Here is a 23,065-nt window from a genome sequence, read left to right on the forward strand (position 1 = left end):
CGGGCTCACCCAGCGCTTGCGCCGTCGGACGGCGGTGAGACAGTGCGCATGCGCTGCCTGAGGACGGTGGGGTTGCGCGCACGCGCGTAGGGGCCGGTGCGCAGGCGGCTGTTGGGATTCGAGCCGCCGGGCCGGGCCGGGCCGGGCCCAGCCTCCCGCGCTGAGCACGGAGCGGCGGCGAGCGCCCGGCCGGGCCCGCCCCTCTGGAGAAAGCCGTCTGTCTGTGTGGTGTCATGGGCAGGCGGCTGGGCCCTTGCTGCGGAACCGCAGGGAGGGGGGGCGGCGGGGCCGTCCGGCTTGGCCTGCGCGGGGTGGTTGTGCTCGGCCTGCTCTCAGATCCCGGCCCCTGGAACCGCCGCAGCCCGGCCCGGCCACAATGCTTGTTCAGGAGTGGTGTCGGCTCCGAAGGCAGCCCGGGTTTAGGAGCCCAGTGCTTTCAGAATGGCTGGGTATGCTAGAGCAACGCACTGCAGTTAGTGCTGTGCAGCGCTGAGAAGACACAGGGGTTTGAATATTCCCTTTTAAATGTAAGCATCTTTTTTATTAGTGAAGTTGTCTACATGAAGTTGCTAAAGACAGCGTCCGATCAATTTGCATAACTTAGCAGTTTCTAAATGAGGAATACTCTGAAAGAATTTACTACTAGAAGTGCATCACACAGAAGCTGGAAGTGCTGTACGTAGCATTTAGATTTTCAGCACGTTTCTAGTAAACACGCAGTGTACATTTGGTTGATGTGTTCTGCATGGCTGGTGGCAGTACTTGAATTCAACTTATTTTTGCCAAGTGATAGTTAACTAATTGCCAGTAATGAATTCTCAGAACTATTATAGGCTTATAGTTTCTGAATTGTTTTGTTTTCCAAAATGTTTTGCAGAGTCTGAGATTGATTCTGTGATTCAGAGTTGATTTCAAAGTGCTTTTTTGTGAGTCAACTGTATCAAGCCTTAAAATCTGCAAAGTGCTGCTGAGAGCAGTCTTCTGTGATGTATAGTTGGAAATTAAATTGTTCACGTCCACTCAAGGCGAGATTTTGGTGTCGTAGATGTGATTTGAATATGTGTCTGCTTCTGTTGTTTTACATGAAACATGTACATAGGCTTTGCGGCCAGTTTTATGCTAAGTGTTTGTAAAAAACACGGACCTGGACATGCTCGAGAAATGGGCCCATGTGAACTTCGTGAAGTTCAACAAGGCTAAGTGCAAGGTCATGCACATGGGTCAATACAGGCTGGGGGATGAAGGGATTGAGAGCAGCCCTGTCAAGAAGGACTTGGGGGTACTGGTGGATGAAAAGCTGGACATGACCCAGCAATGTGCACTTGCAGCCCAGAAGGCCACCCATATCGTGGGCTGCATCAAAAGCAGCATGGCCAGCAGGTCAAGGGAGGTGATTCTGCCCCTTTGCTCTGCTCTGGTGAGACCCCACCTGGAGTCCTGTGTCCAGCTCTGGAGCCCTCTGCACTGGAAAGACATGGACCTGGTGGAGCGGGTCCAGAGGAGGGCCACAGAAATGATCAGAGGGCTGAAACACATCTGCTAGGAGGAAAGGCTGAGAGAGTGAGGGCTGTTCAGCCTGGAGAAGAGAAGGCTGCGGGGACACCTTATTGCAGCCTTTCAATACTTAAAGAGGGTTTATAAGAAAGATGGGGACAAACTATTTAGCAAGGCCTGGTGCAATAGGACAAGGGGTAATGGTTTTAATCTAAAAGAGGGTAGATTCAGACTAGATATAAGGGAGGAATTTTTTACCTTGAGGGTGGTGAAACACTGGCACAGGTTGCCCAGAGAGGTGGCCCAGATGCCCCATTCCCTGGAAACATTCAAGGCCAGGTTGGATGGGGCTCTGAGCAACCTCATCTAGTGGAATATGTCCCTGCTCACTGCAAGGGGGTTGGGCTAGATGACCTTTAGAGGTCCCTTCCAGTCCAAACTATTCTATGATTTTATGATAACTGATGCAGTGTGTAACAGGAAACATCTTTATGTCTATTCCCTATGTCTGGGAGTAGGATCTAATTTTGAAATAATGCAGAAGCTTATAAACACTGAAAAATATTTTTTTAAGAAAAAAGAAACTATATTAAGAGTTATGTGTGTGTGTATTTATCAGTCAAGTCTTCCTGAGGTTGGTAACTTTCAGGTAACAGTCATAAGCATGAGAATTCTGAAATTTGCTTAATAAGCAGAAGCGTGTATATACCTTCTGTGATTTTTAGTTGTGAAATTGGTTTAACCAATAAATTGTGTTAAAAGTAGCTAATGAACAACAGAATCAAAAATAAGGATCATGGTAATAGGCAATGGCAAACAGAATTTCTGAGTTGATATGATCAGTTAATAGAGCAAAAAACGCTGTAAAATATTGTCAGAAAACAAAACTTAATTGAGGGACTTCAGATAGAATGGGAGAAATAAGCAATAAAAAAACAGCTGAAATTATTGATGGGGATAAACATGATACTAATTTGAAGATTCAGTTGGCCTTGGTTTAAGTCTTTTTTTTATGGCCTAGGTACTGATTTAAAGGGTGAGTTTTGTACAGTGAGTAGTATTTTATAAAAATTGTGTTGTAATTTTGTATCATACTTATTCTGGACAAATTCTTCTGTATCATTCTTTTAGCTTGCTCTTGAGCTCCTCTTTTCTGTAACTGGTAAACAAACCAAACAAACCGAGTTTCAGGACATCATCGAGTTCTCCCTGAAAGACAGTCTTCTAATAAGGCAGGCGGTGCCTCTGTTCCATGACTAAAGGAAAGTGATTAACACAGTTTATATCAGAATTTGGGGTTTGTGCTTTTCCACTCCCGAGTGTTCTTTGAGATTGCACCAGAGAGACTTGGAGTTTCTTTCCAAGGCATCGAGAATCTCTCTTTCTTACCAAAATGACATTCTGTTAAAAATTCTGCCTTTTTTATTGGATTTTCCCTGCATTTTTCCTTTCTCTGTGATTGTCCAAGCAGATGATCCATCTCCTGATTACACTAACTGAGCACAGCACAAATTGTTCTGTGCCTGGCGATCTTCTTCAGCCAAATTAGCTCAGTTAGCATCATTCAAACACTAGTTCTAACCATCTGTTCAGACAACCCAAGCATGTAGGTGTCCTTGCCACATCCTAGTACAAAGAGTAAAAAATAGTAAGCCACGTTGATGAGACAGTTCATGAAATAAGTGGAGAAGTGATACACCAGGAAGTTCCCCAAATTGCCAAACTCTGTTTCAATACATAATTTATTTTAAAATATAACAACTCTGAGACCTGAGAAGTATTATCAGAGTACATTCAGCAATTACCTGGTTTTGAAAATGAACCAAAATAAAAAAACCCCAAACCACCCACATGGCATTTCACAGTTTGTTATCTGTTTAATACCGGGGACTGTTAGGAGTATTATCCTGTGTGTTAGTATACAGTGCGTAGGCACCCTGAGAAGGCCTTGCTATAGCTGTGACTTCTCTTCCCTTTTTTGTCTCACCAATGAATTTATCTCACTGTGAAGTCTTGCAGATTGCCATACGGTTTGGCATCTGGGACACGAGCCTTACTTACTCTGGCTTTACGTGCATGGAACATAACTGACTAATGGATTTATACCTAGTAACTATGTAAGATAAGAATCACACACTTTACATAGCAATGCAAAATAGTATTAAAAAGTTCTGAAAAGGAAAACAATACTGTACTTATAATACAGATACGTACTAGGTCTGATAATATCCTGGTTATGTAAAGGAAATGAAAGAATTCAAGGTAAGCAATTAAAACATTTGTGTTCTTTCCATATAGTATGAATATATATTTTAGTTATTTTTATAAATACATTTCTGTTCTTACCAGCTCTTAGTCAATAGTAGAGCAGGGTCTCAGCACTGTTTGTCTGCTTGTGTTGTACTGTTTTTTTTCGGAGACTCGCCATAGTTGCTTAGGTTGCACTGGCAAAAGAAGTTGCAATGAATATTCTTTATCATCATTAAATGGTTTTCTTGATCTTGTGTCCAAAGATGAGATGCATGTAGTGCCTTAGTTAAGCTTGCAGCTTTATGGTTCTATACATGCAAGTGAATCGTGGGGCACGGAAGAGTGAACAGTGTACCATTTCATGTCATCAGAACAATTAAAGACAAGTTGGAATTTTGTTGTTTCAATTTATGTTCCCTTTTTATCTGTTCATTTTGCTAAAGATAGTAACTAACTGGTTAAAACCAAAAAAAGACAGAGGTATTGTGTCAGTGACATGTATGTCTAGCTAGAGAAAAAAGATACGGCTTCTTCCTCATCCTATGCTTATGATTTAACTTACTGGGTACACTGCTGTTCTTGATGTGACTCTTGGGTTGTTCTGCTTTTGCATCACTGCTGTTTGTGGTGCTGTGCCTCCTGCTTCTTTGTCCAATTCCAAGTTATTTATTCTAGTAAAATAAGTACTATAGTTTTGCATCAATTGGGACTCAGAGAGAGAGATTAGTGTTTGGTGATGTAATATGGTGGAATCTAGAACTAGTCAAAGGCTAAACCTCAGATTTGTTTTCATTTACGTAAATGTTACAAGATTTTGTTAATGTAGCCCTTGAGACTAAGTTGGCAGATAATTTATTTTCTTAATGAGGGTTGTTGAACCAATGAGGGCGCAGATAATCTTATTATACCATCCAGACATCATGTTACATTTGATGAGATTTTAGAGAAGTCATGTGTAATACTTTCCTGTGGTCGAGTCTGCTTGTGTTACAGTTGTACAAGGTCAGACCTTAATTTATCTAGCAACTGTGTATTTAATTTTAGAAGTATCACAGGACGCATCAGCTTGCAGGACACCATTCCTGGCTGTTCAAAATGCAGGCCCCAGAGTAGCAGTGGCAAGATAATGAGTTGAAAAGGTGAGAATATATATTATGCTCGCCAATTAGACTAACAGAGAAATAGTTTAAAACTGTGGTATTTAATAGACTGAGTCCAAATTTAGACATCTATTAATTATTTTATCGCTATGAATAAGCTCTTTGCATGCCTGAGGGCCTTCTATTTATAGAGAGTAAAGCTGGGATTGTCTAGTTTATTTTAAGGATAAGAAATTAGAATAACATTAACACTCACATAACGTTAACTTTATAGCTATATGTTTAAAAGTGATGAACGCTTGATACACTTCTTTCCAAGGAAAGACACAACTTCCATGATTAGCCAGTAGTTCAGATTTTTTTCAATGAAAAACCAATAATTTAGTTTAAGAGAGCAAAACCTTTTTTTTTAAGGAAAACAGCAAGAAGTAATCTCTTTATTTTTTTCAGGCATAAATGAAAAAAAATCAGAAAAATACCAGACTACTCAAAACATTGTTTAAGGAAAATTTTCTTCATACTACGAACACTAAAACTTGTTTAGAGAAGCATTTACAATTGTTTCTAGTGATCTAGTGCCTAGGTCTGGTAACCGCAAAGCTTCCATTGTTGAATAGAAGAAGATTTTGCTGCTGAGCTTTTTAGCCTTTTCGTTGCCACATCATGTAATGTAGCAGGGATGTCTCTGCTGCTGCTCAGTGTACCAGCCATGCTGTTATATTCCACTGTGATCCGAGTGGAACATCCACGCTTCAGTCGGACCTTCTCACCTCAGCACAGCGTGTTACCAGCAGTGATATAGCAACCAGGCTCTCCGAACATGTATAGACCCCTGGCAATGTGTCCAGCACTTGTGCTGTGGTGAGCTGTTTGCCTTATACTTACTCTACCATGTACAGTCACTTGCTGCCCTACTAACTTTCTCATTTTATAATATATTATTAATTCTTGTGGGATAAGATAATTTTAAAACCATATACACGACAATTCTGAAACATTGTTCATCTGAGACCTTTCTGGTTAAGTGTGTGTTCAAGCAGAGCTCTGTGTTGCTTGGGGCATAACCAGTTCTGGGAAATACAGCAAAGCAGGAGGTAGCTGTCAAAATGGGTATGGACGTTGTATGACCAGAAAAAAAGAAAATAAATTTCTATGATGACCTGTAAACGGAGTTCTTTCTCTAGTCTTTTGGAGATAAAGGGGAGGTAGAAAGGCAATACATTTTTTTCTGAAAATAAAAGGATTTTCTTACTAAATGACTATCCTGCAAGATGCTTTTTGCTCTTAACTCTTCTTGAAGTCAGTGACATTGGAGGGTATTGATCACCTCACAGGACTAAACTGTATGTGAACATCTTCGTAAAGATACTGTGATATACCAAACCAGCCTTTTTTCAGAGAGTTTGCAATGTGAGAGTCTAATCTAAGATCTATATAAGTCTTCAGGAGTCTTTTTAGTTCAGGCTCTAGGGTAAATTTAATGTGATGGGCTGTAATGTAATAATTTTTGGTCTCAATTCTCCTAAGAACACCAGCTTCTGTAGGGCTTGCAGGGCATGAAGGTCCATCCATGTGGATCTGATAATGTGATCATGATTCATTAAAAAGATGCTTCAAATACTTCAGCAATCTCATGAAGTCTTCAAATGGAGGGTTTTCGAAACATAAGGAAAGGTGGGAAGAAAGGGGAGGTAGCTTCTGTTTGCCTTTAAGCTGTTGTGGAGGAAATGAGATTATGAAGGTTACACATTTTTCCTTAATAAATTATCACATGTAAATTAACCATTCAGTCTCATCAGGAGCACCCCGCAGCTGCCAATGAAATATTAATTTATTCTAAAATGTAATTCCCTTTTAGCTGATGGCAGGAAGAGCTTGTAGCTATGTTTACTGAGATGCACTTCTAAAACTGCTAGTCCAAGAGAGATTTTTGTCTTTGCTGTGTAACAGGTTTGTCAGTCTTCAGAACAGTGGGTGTTTGTGGGTTAAACGATGGAAGCTTTAAGGTGCCATCAGAATTAGAAAAGTGTTTATGAAAGTGTGAAGATAAACCCACAAAAGAACCTCAACTCAGAATTGTCCTGCCTGTCAACGAAGTGCATTACCAACAAGAGATGTGGAAGAGAGGCTCAGTTTCACGGCCTTATTGATGATGAGAATTTTACATTCTGGTTGATAGGAAACTTGTGGCAGCATTTAGAAAAAAAGATGGTCAGCTGCTTTGTTTTGTGTAGCTTTTTGAAGTCGCTGTGTTTTGTATTACACCTTGGAAGTTTGACATGGGATACCTTCCTTTCTGCATAAAGCAAACTATGTTTAAAAAGCCCCCAACTTCTTATAAATTTCTTTTTGCTGCAACAAACTTAATGGGCTTTCCAAAGTCTGTTTTGATCATAAGAGTTTCAGAACATCGTTATCATTGTTTTTTAGAATTATAGGGGTGTTTGTATTGTCCATCCTGTCCAGCAGAACGTCGGTCGGTCAGCACTCTCAGTAATTTCAGAAATCTTTTGTTGCATGAGAAGTTCTACTTAAACTTCAGTATGCCAGAACAAAACTTTGAGAACTTCTAAGCATTAATATGATGTGCAGCAGATTTAACATCAGGTAGTATGTGAAATATGTTGGTATGTGTGTCTGCATTGTGTTTACGAGTTCATCAGTCTAACTTAAGTGTGAAATCTTCTTTTGGAGTGTTATGCTGAGACCTTGATGAGAGACACAAAAGGAAGAAGCAGAGAACCCTTCAGAAAAGCATTGTCTTTTATGAGCAACATAATGGTCTGTTCTTCTAAGCCCCAAAAGAAAGTGTGTCCATCAATAATTTTTTATTACTATTTGTGGAAGTTTTTTTGCAGTCAGAGGTGGCAGTCAGGACCAAAGTTGTATATTTGTTGTGTATTTGTTCACAGAATCACATTTTCCTTCAAAGCAAATGGGACTGAAGTGGAGATTTTTTCCTCTTTCCTTCAGATTGTCCATCCTTGCAGTTAAAAACCTGGGCCATGGTTCCGGTAAATACTGAAAGAAGTGGGATACTGCATGATGTGGGAATCTGAATCCAAGAGACCTTTAACTTTCGAGTCAATCTGACTCTTAAGTCCTTACTAATTTAATTTTGGTTTGCAAGCTTTATCATGATACACTAAGTAGTGAAGTATTTGTGGATGGGATTATAATATTGGCTATAGTACTTTGATTGGCTTATTATTTATGGGAACAATGTAGAAATTAGTCTAAAAAGAAATCTGCGTAGCACTTTCCCTTGAAGATGATTTTCAGAAAATGGCCTCCAAATAATTTCTACAGCATTCCTGCTCTATTTGCAAAATGATTAGGACACCCCACAGTGATCATTCTGTGAGAAACATACAGCAGATGCTTACCATAATTCTTTAGTGTTTGTGCAACACTTTGATGAAAACTGTTCTCTGTGGTAGACACAGTACATTACTACGTTAACTGTGAGCAGTAGTTTAAAACTTGTTTGAAAGATAATTCAACATCTGCTGTCCCCAGTCTGATTAAAGGACACATGTCTTAAGCCACTAAGATCAAATCAAACAGAGAAACTTTGGCAAAACCCAAAGCCCACTTGTAAAAACCTAGGTAGGTACAACTAGGCGTATATTAACTTAAGTTTTTGTTCCTTATATATCTTATCTTTTACAATATATAAATACTGTATTTTAAGATTCAAGAACCTACAGGAAGATGTAAAGAGCAACGTTCCTAACCATCCAATTATAGTTATAATTTACTAGCAAGGCATTCTGCTGATGTGGTATTACTAGCAAAAAGCATAGTGAACATAAGCCACAGTTAAAGTTGGTGATATGAGCAGACTGAATTTAAGCTGGTGACTATAGTTAAAAGGTTTGACATACTCCATTACTAATCCTCTGAGCCTTCCAGCTACTCTCACACCTTGAAAATAATAGCTGTCATGGCTTGGCCATCACTCGGGCTTGTGTACCAGAGTCCTGTGAATGTGCATTAAACTTCATGACTGCAGAAACAGTGCAGAGACTCCAGAGTCCTTAGTCTGCTTTGGTAGACCATGCCTTGGCAGTGCAGAAATAAAGCAATATTTGCAAGTGTTTATGGTTGGGTTTTTTTTTTTTAATATATTAATGATTATTAAAAGTGATAATTAATGACGCAAGACCACTGCAATGTTTTGTTGTACAACTACCTAAGTCCAAAAATCTTGTGCGTTATTATATTAACATAAAGTAGCTTTTGCATTTGGTGTCGTCTCTCTCAGATCCCTTATTTTGTATTTGAGAAAACATCCCCATCTGGCTCCAGGACAGGAGAGATGAATGCAGGTTACAGCTGAAAAATTTCATAGAATCATGGAATGGCTTGGGTTGGAAGGGACCTTTAAAGGTTGTCTTGTCCAACCAGGTTTCTCAGAGCCCCGTCCAACCTGACCTTGAATGTTTCCAGGGACGGGACATCTAACACCTCTCTGGGCAACCTGTGCCAGTGTTTCACCACCATCATTGTGAAAAATGTTTTCCGTGTATCTAGTCTGAATCTACCCTCTTTTAGATTAAAATCATTACCCCTTGTCCTATTGCACCAGGCTTTGCTAAAAAGTTTGTCCCCATGTTTCTTATAAGCCCCTTCTAAGTACTGAAAGATAGTAAAGTTCTTCTGAATTCAGAACTGGATAACATGTCAGCTAAGCTGTAGTGACGTGCCATGGGCTTTTGCATGCTGAAATCCTGTGTCCAGCTGTCACTGGTTGGTGGATCCATGTTGTGTCTGCTGCCAGTGCCACCCTGGGTGAAGGAAGCGGGAAATAATGTTCTTTCCTCATGCGAAAGAGTCAAGTTAGTATAGAGCTTCTCTGAAATAATTCGGTGTCTGTGTAAATCCTGAGTAAGTACAGGGTGTGGTCATCCTTAGAACTGGTCGCGTGTTTCCTTCTGAACTGCAGACCCTCTCTGTAAATAATTTTCAGACAGTTTGAGTGGTTTTCTTTTTTGTGTCTATAATTTTTAAATGTATATGTGTTTTTGTTTATGTTCATGAATTCCTTGTGAATGCCTGTGTTTGGTAAGAATCATTCATGAGCTGATACTTTGTTTATTATTCATGTTTGTATGGAAATCATATATTCATTGACCTGATGACCACAGCTTTCTAAAAAGGAAAAGTTTCTTTTATGGTTCACAAATTGTCCAGTATTTGTGATGACAAATGTAGTGTGTGAACAATAAAAAGAGCTTTTGCTAAGTAGCATATCTAGTACTAAGTGTTTCCAGGATTGTTTTCTTTTCCATCACCATTTTCAACAGGAATTTTGTAATTTTTAAATAGGGATAAACTCACCAGAACATTCTTTAATCAAAATAAATTTATGGAAACTCCTGATTTTATTATAAAAGATACCTTAAGCAAGATATGATCCTTATCAATACATTTTTGTGTGTATTTCAAAATAGCTCATCATTATAGTTCACTATAAAAAATGATGGATGAAAGAGAAGATTTGGTTGAAGATCTGCTCACTGACTATGCCATACAGCTTAGCATACAAGAATCAAATGGGGCCAAACCACCAGTGTCTTCCAGCTATGATGACAGGTACTGTCAATTCGATATGTGTTAGAAATTATGCCATATTTTAACAGTGTTTTGAGACATTGATATTTAGTGTCTTATATCATGCACAAAACAGGTCTTAATTTGTTATGCCTCTTAGTAAAGCACTGTCTGAAGCAATGATTGAAAAGAGTAAACAAATAGAAATGTTGATTTTTGTTTTTCCTAAAACGTGAAACTTTAAAGACAATAAATTTGGATTTGTTAGTAATCTGTCTGCTCTGTAATTGTAGCAGTGTCCCAGTCTTTCCCAGTGCACTCAGATACATACATTTACAAGAAAATTCCAAACCAGAAAAACCACAAAAAACTCATAGGGGTGTTCCAGCAAGGGTTCATATGTGACATTAATGTTACCATTAAGAGTGGTTCCTGTGATTAGGAACCGTAGGTCTCAGCTGAGCTATATGGGGTGATGAGGGCTTAGGGAGATGACGTTCACTTGGCTAAACTAATACTTCCCTTAGCTTTTCAGGCTGTTTACCTTCTTACGAAAAGTGTATGTGTCAAACAAAGCTAAACTTTGTCTTAATAGAAGTTCTTTGGCAATAATCCCATAAATACATTTTGTAGATTGCCCTGCCTAAAATGGAAAGACGTAGAACTGTAAGTCTTGGGGAACTGTTAACATTTACTTGTTTCCTGTGGGATCTCATGAAGGTTTGGGTCCTCATGGAGCTCCTGTTGCAGGACTGGAATCTCCCTTTTCACTGAAGGCTCTCAGCAGAGCCACTGGGTACTTTTGTTATTTGGCTGCTCATTTTTTTTATTAAATCTGATCTATTTTTTAATATGCTTTTATCACCAAAATATCTCAAGAAACTAACAAGCAGCAGCATTTAAATTCCATCTCATGGAGGTTTAAATGATGTTGTCAAAAATATTACGACTCTTTTTCAGGGAGAATGGTACCATTGATATCGTCAAACTCTCCTCCATTAGTGAATATCGACATTCTGACGCTATCACATTCTCATTCACTGTCTAAGGTTCCTGAATCTGAAGGGCCCATTTCTGTAGTGCAGGGCAAATACAGCTTTTTAGTCCACGTCCATTCTTTACCAAATCAGGAGTTTTATCAGGTCAGCCCACAGCAGGAATTGCACCTAACTCGAGAACTTTGGATACTCTGAAGGTCCACAGAACAGGCGTAACTTAGGAGGTCACAAGGCTAATCAAGATTGCAGCTGATGTATTCAAAGGAAAGTTGGCTCAGATTAGAACCTAATGGAAAATATTGCACGAGTAATATAATGCATCTACTTTTTGTTTATATTTTCTATTTTCTGCTCTTTTTTTGCATAGTTTTGTACCACCTAGTGAGGAAAACAGGAAAATTGTAACATCCATAAAGCAAGGTAAAAACCCTAGAATAAAAGAGTCCCTTTGCAAAACTGAGTTTTCCGTATATTTTTCCAACTGCATCTCATTTATCTGTTGGATTTTTTAAGGTCAAGTATTTGGGCTCCAGGAACTTGTGAAACAGAAATACGCTTTGGATGAAGCTGATGAAAGAGGGTGGTTTCCACTGCACGAGGCCGCAGCACAGCCAATCCAGCAAATACTTGAAATCATTTTAGATGGTGAGTAAGGTAAAAACATCCACAAGATAAGGGAAGCAGCAAAGAAACACAGAACCATAGACAGCCGTCCACAACAACAGGCTAGAACTGTTTCCTAAATAAAGTATGATCACATCCTCTATGGAGCATCTTGCTTATGTTGTTTAAATATTCAGGCAAATTTTTTTGACGGAAAGTTATATCAATTTACACCAGCAAAGAACTTGGACTGTTTTGAACGTTTTGTTCAGAAACCTACAGGCAGAACAAAAATTACTGTTCAGTATTCAGTGTGTTTGGCAGTACTAGTTAGGTTAAATTAAACATAATTACAAGTAATTTTCTTAAAGACAGCATTTAAAGATTTCTGGTACATCTGTATGTGTTAAAAGCTTTATGCTTTAATTTTATCTTGTCTCGCTTTCTTACCTCTAGCATCTTATAAAACAATGTGGGAATACAAAACCTGTGATGGAGAAACACCATTAACTTTGGCAGCAAAAACTGGCTTTGTGGAAAATGTACAAACGTTACTGGAGAAAGGTGTTTGGCCCAACACCACAAATGACAAAGGAGAAACTCCACTTCTTATCGGTAATTGCCTTCTCTCCCTGGGTGTGAGCAAAGTGAATGGCAGCACTTGCCCTCCACTAAGTACTCACCTGACTACTCCTGTTGGCTCGTGTGGTTTAGATGCCGATCATCTTTTTGGATGAAACTGAATGCCCAGCACTTGGTGAAATGTACCCAGCGTTCAGTTCAGCACTCATTATGCTTTAGGTGATCACGGAGCTGATCTTAAGGATGCTTCTTATACTTTAGGTGATTGCTGTGTGGCTCCTAAGAAAATGGGACCTATTTTTTTGTTAAAGGTACCTTCTCTGTATCATCAGGTGCTATAAGACCTTTACCAACCTGGTCCTATTTGGCCATCCTAAGGTACAAGCACGGCACAAGAATAAGCTGTTGCATTAACTTGAATGTACTTTTTCTGTAGGTCTGGATGTTACTAGAGATTTTTAGTTTTATGAGGTCATTTCTTCAGGAGTAGGCAGGCATTTTCAGTTTCAAACTCTCCCATCTCGTTTCCCTCCCCTCTTGCACTGAAAATAAGCTTCAGCTGCCTTTCTAAGTAATACCCCGATCTAAAGAAAGATGATGCTGTTGGTAGACTTAAATGAGCTTTACTGTACATGAGTAATTTGGCTATATTAGCTTCTCATTTCTGTCGAAAGTCAAAACATCTCCATTCTTCTGAAGAGAATCAATGTGTGAAATTAATACAGTATAAGAAAATACAGTATGTAGTGCAATTATCAGTATTAAAATATTCAGTTCTCTGAATTTTTATTAATTTTCATCAGATGCAATTACCGTGTTAACATTTTAAGGCCCTGAGGCATTTGTAGAGGGTTCCCCTGCAATGTCTTGCTTTGCATTGTTTCAGCTCTTTTCAATAACTTTGTCTGTGAAACTTTTAAGCTATTTTCAGCCTTTGCTTTTAATGAATCCTGCAAAGAGTTAAATAGAGCTTATGAAAAGACTTCAGCAAGCCTTTTGACACTGTCTCCCATAACATCCTCCTAGGGAAGCTCAGGAAGTGTGGGCTGGATGAGTGGTCGGAGAGGTGGATAGAGAACTGGCTGAATGGCAGAACTCAGAGGGTTGTCATCAGCGGCGCTGAGTCTAATTGGAGGCCGGTAACAAGTGGTGTCCCCCAAGGGTCAGTACTGGGCCCAGCCTTGTTTAACTTCTTCATCAACGACCTGGATGAAGAGTTAGAATGTACCCTCAGCAAGTTTGCTGATGACACCAAACTGGGAGGTGCGGTGGATACACCGGAAGGCTGTGCTGCCATTCAGCGTGACCTGGACAGGTTGGAAAGTTGGGCAGAGAGGAACCTGATGAGGTTCAACAAGGGCAAGTGCAGGGTCCTGCACCTGGGGAGGAACAACCCCATGCATCAGTACAGGCTTGGGGCAGACCTGCTGGAGTCCAGCTCTGTGGAGAGGAACCTGGGTGTCCTGGTGGATGACAGGTTAACCATGAGCCAGCAGTGTGCCCTGGCTTCCAGGAAGGCCAATGGGATCCTGGGGTGCATCAAGAAGAGTGTGGCCAGCAGGACGAGGGAGGTTCTCCTTCCCCTCTACACGGCCCTGGTGAGGCCCCATCTGGAGTACTGTGTCCAGTTCTGGGCCCCCCATTTCAAGAAACACGAGGAGCTACTGGAGAGAGTCCAGCGGAGGGCTGCGAGGATGATGAGGGGACAGGAGCATCTCTCCTACGAGGAAAGGCTGAGGGAGCTGGGCTTGTTTATCCTGAAGAAGAGAAGGATGCGAGAGGACCTAATAAATGCTTATAAATATCTCAAGGGTGAGTGACAGGAGGACAGGGCCAGACTCTTTTCAGTGGTGCCCAGCGACAGGACAAGGGGCAATGGGCACAAACTGAGGCACAGGAAGTTCCAGCTGAACATGAGGAAGAACTTCTTTCCTCTGAGGGTGACGGAGCTCTGGAACAGGCTGCCCAGGGAGGTTGTGGAATCTCCTTCTCCGGAGATATTCAAGACCCACCTGGACAAGGTCCTGTGCAGCCTGCTGTAGGTGACCCTGCTTCAGCAGGGGGGTTGGACTAGATGACCCACAGAGATCCCTTCCAACCCCGAACACTCTGTGATTCTGTGAAAAGGGTCTTTCCCTCTTATAATGACAATTTATTTTCCTAAATATTTGTGCAAACTTCTGAAAATGGCATTTGTCAGCTATGTATTATGTGATGCTGTTTTTGTTTTTTGTCAGCGCTGAAAACATGGACATAGGTATTTTTGTGCATCATACATTTCAGTCTTAGTCTCAGTGAAATCGAGGATCAGGTGCTTAACACTTAATAGGTGATGCACATGATTTAGTTACTACTTTCAGTTTTAAAGCTCTGGATCTAAGGGCTCTTCAGTACACAGGTAAATGCTGAAGAAGTGTATGTCTAGTGGGATGATTTCTACTTCCAGGTACCTTTGGTAATACTCTACTTCAAAGCAGTTGTGGATAATTATGAAGACTCTTCCCTCTTTAAAACCTTCTTACTTGTATAATGGGACATTCACAAAAGTTAAATTTGCTAACCCTGTGACACTGATCTCCCTCAGCTGCCCCACAAGTCAGTGGAGAGATCTGCTGTTCCAAAGGGTGGTGCAAAAGTAAAATTAGACTCTTACTCAGGATCACTCTTTCATATGTAAATAATGTGCAGGTGTAGTTATCCATGAAAATTTCAAACCTGGAACCTCAGAAGGGCAGAACGTGGCCTTTATGTATGACAGTTCTCAACTGTACTTTGGCTGACAACAGCCACTGAGTACACCTAGGATTAGAGTTGCCAGGTGACAAAGTCACAAGTAGAGTTTTCTGGGAACATTGTAGTGTTTGCACCAACTTCAGAAGTAAGGACCGTATTCGAATATTATGTTATTTTAATTGTTGCTTTTCCTTGTGCTACACCTGCTTCTGCTTTCTCAGAATTGGAGTGGTGCTGCTTTTGCCCTCCGTGCTTCAAACTGACATACTTTCCAGCTTGTGTTGGTTTACCTTGATTTCCTGAGCAGCTGACATTACCATTTATTTACCAGTAGACTGGATTCCCAGATTTCTGGGACTGGAAATGTTTTCAGTTTCCTCATATAAATATGCAAGGAGAAGCTTTTTTAAACTTATTAGATGTCTTTAACTTTCAAGATAACATACCTGAAAATGTAATTGTATTATTTTCTTCCTTTTTTAAATATCTTCAAGCTGTAAGAAGGGGCTCTTTTGAAATGGTATCCACTCTGATCAAACACAACTGTAGTATCCACCAGCCGTGCGTAAAACGTTGGTCCGCAATGCATGAAGCTGCAAAACAGGGACGCAAAGACATTGTTGCTCTTCTTCTGAAGAATGGTGGAAATGTGAACCTTAAGGATGGGTATGGAGTAACACCATTAGGTGTTGCTGCTGAATATGGTCACTGTGATGTGCTGGAGCATCTTATTCATAAAGGTATGTAGTCAGGTAAAAGCGAAATACACCTCTGCACTGGCATACATCTTGCCTGGTTGCTGAGGTGTTTTAGGGTGATCATGGAAAAGGAGAGGAAGAGTGGTGAATGAGAAGATTCGGTTTCTTGGAAGGAAAGGTAGCATATATGAGTGTTCCTGCTGGGCTGGAGAGATGCTCACACACACCGGAAGGCTGTGCTGCCATTCAGCGTGACCTGGATAGGCTGGAAAGCTGGGCAGAGAGGAACGTGATGAGGTTCAACAAGGGCAAGTGCAGGGTCCTGCACCTGGGGAGGAACAACCCCATGCATCAGTACAGGCTTGGGGTGGACCTGCTGGAGTCCAGCTCTGCGGAGAGGGACCTGGGTGTCCTAGTGGACAACAGGTTAACCATGAGCCAGCAGTGTGCCCTGGCTGCCAAGAAAGCCAATGGGATCCTGGGTTGCATCAAGAAGAGTGTGGCCAGCAGGACGAGGGAGGTTCTCCTTCCCCTCTACACTGCCCTGGTGAGGCCTCATCTGGAGTACTGTGTCCAGTTCTGGGCTCCCCAGTTCAAGAAAGATGAAGAGCTACTGGAGAGAGTCCAGCGGAGGGCTACAAGGATGGTGAGGGGACAGGAGCATCTCTCCTATGAGGAAAGGCTGAGGGAGCTGGGCTTGTTCAGCCTGAAGAAGAGAAGGCTGCGAGGGGACCTAAAATATGCTTACAAATATCTGAAGGGTAGGTGTCAGGAGGATGGGGCCAAGCTCTTTTCAGTGGTGCCCAGTGACAGGACAAGGGGCAATGGGCACAAACTGAAGCACAGGAAGTTCTATCTGAACATGAGGAAGAACTTCTTCCCTCTGAGGGTGACGGAGCACTGGAACAGGCTGCCCAGGGAGGCTGTGGAGTCTCCTTCTCTGGAGATATTCAAGACCCGCCTGGACAACGTCCTGTGCAGCCTACTGTAGATGGCCCTGCTTCGTCAGGAGGGTTGGACTAGGTGACCCACAGAGGTCCCTTCCAACCCCTACCATTCTATGATTCTGTGATTCTGTGAATGGCAGAGTTGATACCAAGCCATTTCAGTTGAGGAGGGACTTACTTCTGTACATGCCCTTCTTGCCATTCTTTATTTCTCTTTACTCCCCTCCACTTGCTCCCCTTGCTCCCCTTCCTCCCTCTTCACTTCCTCCCTTCCTTCCATGTACAGAATTAAATCGGTATTAATTAATGAAATTAAGTGTTTTTGAAATATGCCAGAATATTCTTATTCAGTAACACTTACAATCAAAGCAAACCTCGCTCAGGTGAGCGTTTGAACTTGTATCTGTACACTCATGTTTTTGAGTTTCAAATTTGCCACAAGAAATATTTCTTGTCTTAGTAAAGTTTTAACTTAAATACATCCAAAAATGAAGAGGAGAGTATTCTGGGCTTGTGTTTATTATGGTCTGCAGATCACTTCGGATAGAATTATAAACTCTGTATCCTCCTTCAAGGTGGAGATGTCCAGGCCTTAGCAGATGATGGTGCATCGATACTGTTTGAAGCAGCCGGAGGAGGTAATCCGGACTGCGTAGCCCTTGTTTTGGAATATGGAGGAAGTGGCAGTGTGCCTAATAAGGCAGGACTGCTTCCCATACACAAAGCAGCTTATGAGGGGCATTACTTGTGAGTATGAGCTTGGACTTTACATTTTTTTTAAGATACAGCGTGGCACAAGGTCACATTGAGGACGACTGTGGTAAACTTGCAAATGTACAGAACATTTGCATTTCAGGACTGTCTATGTTACGATGGTTTGAATTAACTTTTAAGGTTTTTCTTAGCATAAACAAAGCAAAATGCAAAACATACTCCTTAGAACTAAGTGAAAACCACTAAAAAAACTTAATCACGAGGTCCTGTTTGATAGCGCTCAAAACTGGTGTTTCTGTGTTTGGATCTTCTTATGTAAGGTGTCTAGCTGGTAATTTAGCATATAGCTGGATAAGGGTCATTAACTTCATGCAGGGAAGCGATGCCTAACTAGTTTTATTCACTGTTTTTTAGGGCTCTGAAGTATCTCATTCCGGTCACATCCCAAACTGCAATCCAGAAAAGTGGGTTAAGCCCTGTCCACTCAGCAGCAGATGGCCAGAACTCGCAGTGTCTAGAGCTCCTCATTGAAAATGGCTTTGATGTCAACACTCTTTTGGCTGAACACATTTCAAATAGTTACGATGACGAAAGGAAAACCGCACTTTATTTTGCTGTTTCTAACAATGACATTCTTTGCACCGAAATATTGCTCAAAGCAGGGGCGAATCCAAACAAGGATCCTTTAAACTGTCTGCTTGTGGCGGTGAGAGCTGGCAACCATGAAATTGTAAGGCTGCTCCTGTCTTACGGAGCAAACGTCAATTGCTACTTTATGTTGGTCAATGATACACATTTCCCCAGCGCCATTCAGTATGCTCTGAATGATGAGGTGATGCTGAGACTGCTGCTGAATCACGGATATAATGTGGAGATGTGTTTTGACTGTATGCATCAAGATATCTTTGGAAATTCTTTTGTGTGGTCAACTCCAGAGGAAGAGATTCTCCCTGGGTGGACTTCTTCTGTAATAAAAGATAATCCAGTAAATACGTACCTTCCTTCCTTCTCTTCACTTTGCTCTTTTCATTAGCCAGCTTTAAACATTCCAGATTATTGTGCAGAATTAAGATCAACACACTGGCAAAATCCTTTTTTAAAGCACCCTAAACATTTTTCAGACATTTTTCTTTTTCTACTCTGAGATAATTATGTACATAGAGGGGTTTTAAATTGAGGTTCATATCTTAGAGATTTAGGAAGGAAGTTTTAAGAAATCGTGAGGCAGGATTCTGGAATATCTGTTTCTATCCTAACCAAGGAGTAGATGTGTTTCCAAAGAGGTATCGCTGTTGAACAAAACAGTGCTGCAAATTATAGCAATGTTATAACAATTATTGGCCTTCAGGCCTGTCTATACGAATTAAGGGATCACAAAAGTTAAGCATGGAAGAAAATGGCTTTTAAAGTAACCTACCTAGCCATCAATTTATGGCTGTTAAAGGTCATTACTAATACTTTGTTTAAATTATCTTGTGGAATTGCTTTATAATGTGTTATTTTGGCATTCCTCTGCACAGATTTTGAAATTATGACTTGATGTGTTTTCCCTTTCAGTTCTGTGACTTTATTGCTGTTCCTTGGTTGAAACATTTAGCAGGAAAAGTGGTTCGTGTTTTTATAGATTACATGGATTATGTTCCTCTATGCACAAAGATTAAGTTTGTCTTAGAAACACAGAAAGAATGGACAGAGATACATCAGATATTGGGTAAATATCTAACTTCCAGTTAATGATGTTATGATTTATTATAGGAGACTTTTAACTACTTATGTCAGGTGACATTCATCCAAAGAGTTTTAGCAGTCGAAATGTGTACTGGCGAAGAACCAGGTTGTGCCTGTCATCCAGTCCTCAGATTGAGACAGATCTTTACCTGTTGCTGCTGATCATAAATAAGTTAATAGGACTGGAATATGGCAAAATTGCACCTGATGAGAATTAATCTCATAGGGAAAGTCATCGTTGTGTGGGAAGCCCTTTTAGTTAAGCAAGACCGCTGAGGTACTTCTCAGACTGCTTATTAACCCACGTGGCACCAGTGATTGCACAGCCATGGGGCACAACTTTTTTTGTTGCAGAATATTGTTCGCACTTCCATCCTTCTTTTCGCTGCCTTGATCTCTCAAGTCTATTAATCATTTGAGGGATGTCGTGAGATCATGTTTTAGATCCCGTTATGTTCAAGGTGGTAGGTGGTGACAACGAGCATGCCATCACAATCTGTGTACCATAATTTCCTAACTCCAATTTACATGATAGACATCTAGAGTTGCCATTACTGATACTGTCATTTAATAATACTTCTTATGTGTGCTTTACTTGTGAAGTTCTACACATTAGCCTGGACCTTCCACCATTGGTGGCACCAGAGATAGGTTTCACCCACGTTAACTTAAAAAAATCTGTTGTATTAAATGTTCTCTTTGCATGAATTAATTTTATTTTACTTTTTTAAATTATTGTTTTAAATAGAATTTGATTTAACATCAGCTGCTAAAAAACAAAATATTTAGGGGAAGACTGGTACCCTGTGCTTAATTTTGCGTCAGTATTTTAGGCTGGCATGCAGACGAAGACTAAATTAAATTGAGCTCTTTGACTGATGTGAATTCTAACAAGAATATTTGTTTAGAGGACTCAGCAGGCCCAAGCATGGTAAGGTCTGGTCCGGGTGCCTTGTTGATACAGCAGAAATGAAAGGTGCCATGGCTGCCTCAGTGTGCAATTTTTAAAAGGTGCATCTAGGGAAAGGAGAGATCGATCATCAGTTACTATTGATTATGCTAAATGAAGTCCTGGTTTACATGTTCAGATGGGCGCTTTGGAGACAGAGTACAGTGTGCATAGTTCCAAAAGTGAGACAGTAATGTTAAGTAGGTATCTGACAGAAGTTTGATTAATATCAGAATTGTGTTTGATTAATATCAGAAATGTGATGATACACAATTCTGAAGTGAAAAGAATGATATTTTATTCAGAAGTGGTAAAATAATAATGGCCCAAGGTAATAGATTTTTATATTAATTTTATTAGATCATGTTTTGAGATTGTGAACTGGCTTGCATCATTGTTAATGGCATTGATTTTTCCACCATTTCTCTCTCACTATTATTTTTAGATAATCCTCGTCCATTGAAACATCTGTGTCGTCTGAAAATACGTAAACTCTTGGGGTTAAGGAGACTCCAGAAACTGTCATCCATGAAGAAGTTTCCACTTCCACCAGTTCTCAAGAACTATATCCTATATAAAGAATATGATCTGTATGGAAAAGGCATACATTTAGAATAGTTTTTAAAAATACCAGCATAGTCTGTAATTTGACTCATTTCCTCACTATTTTTTACTAGCTAAAGAGCTGCTTGGTGTTTTATACACATTCACAATATTCTGATATTTGTTGTTAATAGCTCTTTTATGGGAACAAATTTTTCTTCAAAATTAGTACATTAAAGCTCATGGTTTAACAAATTATGCTATCTAAATATAGGCTGAAATCAGAATAAAGACACTGTAATAATTATGCAGAACAGTACATTCTAAATGGGAATTTAGATTAATAATAAAAGAATTTTCCTGATGGATTTCCCAATGAAGATAATAAATACAATTGCTGTTCTCAGTTTGTAGCATTAGTTTATCTGTAAAAGAAAAGAAGTGTCTAATTTAGCTTGGCAAAGAAAATTAAACCACTAAATGCACGTCTCTGTCATCTAATTGGCCTGAAATGTAGCACATCTTGTACTTTGAAAATCATGGTCCTATTATAAAATTCTCAACACACTTCAAAGATTCTTTTTAGCTACTTTTCCAAACTGTCTGCTTCCAGGTATGACTGCTGTGTGTGCCAGTACTGCGTGTTTTTAGTGCTTGGCAAAGTTTGAGGGACTTTAAGTAGGCTGTTTGAAAGAAAGAGTAGATTTTGATGGACAAAGAAATGAGGTAAATTGAGCAGCGTATCCCCTTGGGTGAGAAATGTTGCAATGTCACAACTTTAATTATGTTTCCTACAGAGACTGGACAGATTGCTTCTTGACCAGACTAAACAACACCCTTGGTCATGCTATAATGCACTTGGCAGTATATTTCTGCATGTCTACAGAAAAACGCATCTGATTAAATATTATTTGAATTATTCTATTAAAAGTGGATTGCACTTACTCCCTTTGCTATTCTACCGTCCCTTACATCTGGGGAAAAAAAGACAACAAAGAATCCAAACCCCTGACATTCAGAAAAAGCCTGAGATGTACATTCCACTTCCAACGGCAGCTAAATCAGTCTTTTGTGGTTCTGTCCTTCCTCACAACATATTTACAGGACCAAATGGAAGGAGTGAAAATTACTGGTCTGGGACATGTGAAGGGTTGAACAGCAGGCTTAACTGCTGCTTCTGCTCTCACTAGGGCTACTATTCATCTGCCTTTCCAACACGTGTCCTCTTTTTTTTTGCCCAAAATTTTGGCGAGGATGAAAAAGAAGCATTTGGTCACTTGTGAAAAATTTCTAGGTATCTGGCAGGTGGGCCAGGCCCCTGACAGGAGGATGCTGTCCACGGCTCCATCAACCGAAATGTCCTGGACATACCAGGCTAAATGCATGTGTGCTGCATAACCTATAAACTGATATTTCTCTGTGGCAATTCCTAATCAGAAGTATGGGCTGAATAATAATGTCTTAAATAGCAGTAATTTTAATGAATATAGTGGCCGCAACACAAGAATCTGAGTAGTCACATATCTGATACAGTATGCTCCAACCAGCCAAGGAAACGTGATCAAATAGGGCTTTAGACAGGAGATTTTAAACCCTTTCTGTGGCTAGAGCCAAATTCCATTAGTAATTTTAGTTCATGGGCCAAGGTTTATATTTAGGACTTTGTACACGCCTCAGGCAATAGTTACGTTGCCTGTGGCATCAAAGCATCCAGCTCTAGGATAGAGCATTGCCCCAAGTGTTGAAAATATTATGGGCTAGTCCTTAGGATATCATTAGGTAAGCTAAAAAGACATGATATTATTGTGGTTATCTTTTAAACAATAGATCTGGGCCCTTTTTGTTGTTTGCCTGTTACAGAAGGTGGCCTAATCCTGTTTTAAAGCTTTTCTGTTCTTCAGTCTTGTTTTTGCCCAGTCTTGTTTAACTTCTTCATCAACGACCTGGATGAAGAGTTAGAATGTACCCTCAGCAAGTTTGCTGATGACACCAAACTGGGAGGTGTGGTAGATACACCAGAAGGCTGTGCTGCCATTCAGCGTGACCTGGATAGGCTGGAAAGCTGGGCAGAGAGGAACCTGATGAGGTTCAACAAGGGCAAGTGCAGGGTCCTGCACCTGGGGAGGAACAACCCCATGCATCAGTACAGGCTTGGGGTGGACCTGCTGGA

General features: G+C 40.4%; 1 protein-coding gene across 6 annotated transcripts; it reads left to right on the forward strand.

Moving 5' to 3' along the window:
• The first annotated feature begins 103 nt into the window (after nt 1–103).
• On the forward strand, nt 104–21,839 carry ASB15 (ankyrin repeat and SOCS box containing 15). 6 transcript variants are annotated; one of them, XM_075428931.1, is made up of 11 exons: nt 4,797–4,883; nt 5,295–5,705; nt 10,301–10,442; nt 11,766–11,818; nt 11,912–12,043; nt 12,458–12,616; nt 15,811–16,056; nt 17,537–17,708; nt 18,090–18,660; nt 19,233–19,386; nt 20,798–21,839. In XM_075428931.1, the coding sequence occupies exons 3-11, from the start codon at nt 10,327–10,329 to the stop codon at nt 20,968–20,970; spliced, it is 1,776 nt and encodes a 591-aa protein (XP_075285046.1). In that variant the 5' UTR covers nt 4,797–4,883; nt 5,295–5,705; nt 10,301–10,326; the 3' UTR covers nt 20,971–21,839. The 6 variants fall into 6 exon arrangements, with proteins under 6 accessions (XP_075285045.1, XP_075285047.1, XP_075285046.1 ...); XM_075428930.1 differs by lacking the exons at nt 4,797–4,883; nt 5,295–5,705 and adding an exon at nt 104–527; XM_075428932.1 differs by lacking the exons at nt 4,797–4,883; nt 5,295–5,705 and adding an exon at nt 544–675.
• Nucleotides 21,840–23,065: the final 1,226 nt, after the last annotated feature.

Source organism: Opisthocomus hoazin, chromosome 8 (genome assembly GCF_030867145.1).
Source record: "Opisthocomus hoazin isolate bOpiHoa1 chromosome 8, bOpiHoa1.hap1, whole genome shotgun sequence".
Lineage (NCBI taxonomy): Eukaryota > Metazoa > Chordata > Aves > Opisthocomiformes > Opisthocomidae > Opisthocomus > Opisthocomus hoazin.

Excerpts from the sequence above, each read along its gene's own strand:
- ASB15 (XM_075428930.1), top strand. The coding sequence starts at position 10,327 with ATGATGGATGAAAGAGAAGATTTGGTTGAAGATCTGCTCACTGACTAT. Across the intron at positions 16,057-17,536 it reads GGAGCATCTTATTCATAAAG|GTGGAGATGTCCAGGCCTTA; the intron begins GTATGTAGTCAG and ends TCCTCCTTCAAG. Across the intron at positions 18,661-19,232 it reads CTGTAATAAAAGATAATCCA|TTCTGTGACTTTATTGCTGT; the intron begins GTAAATACGTAC and ends TTTCCCTTTCAG.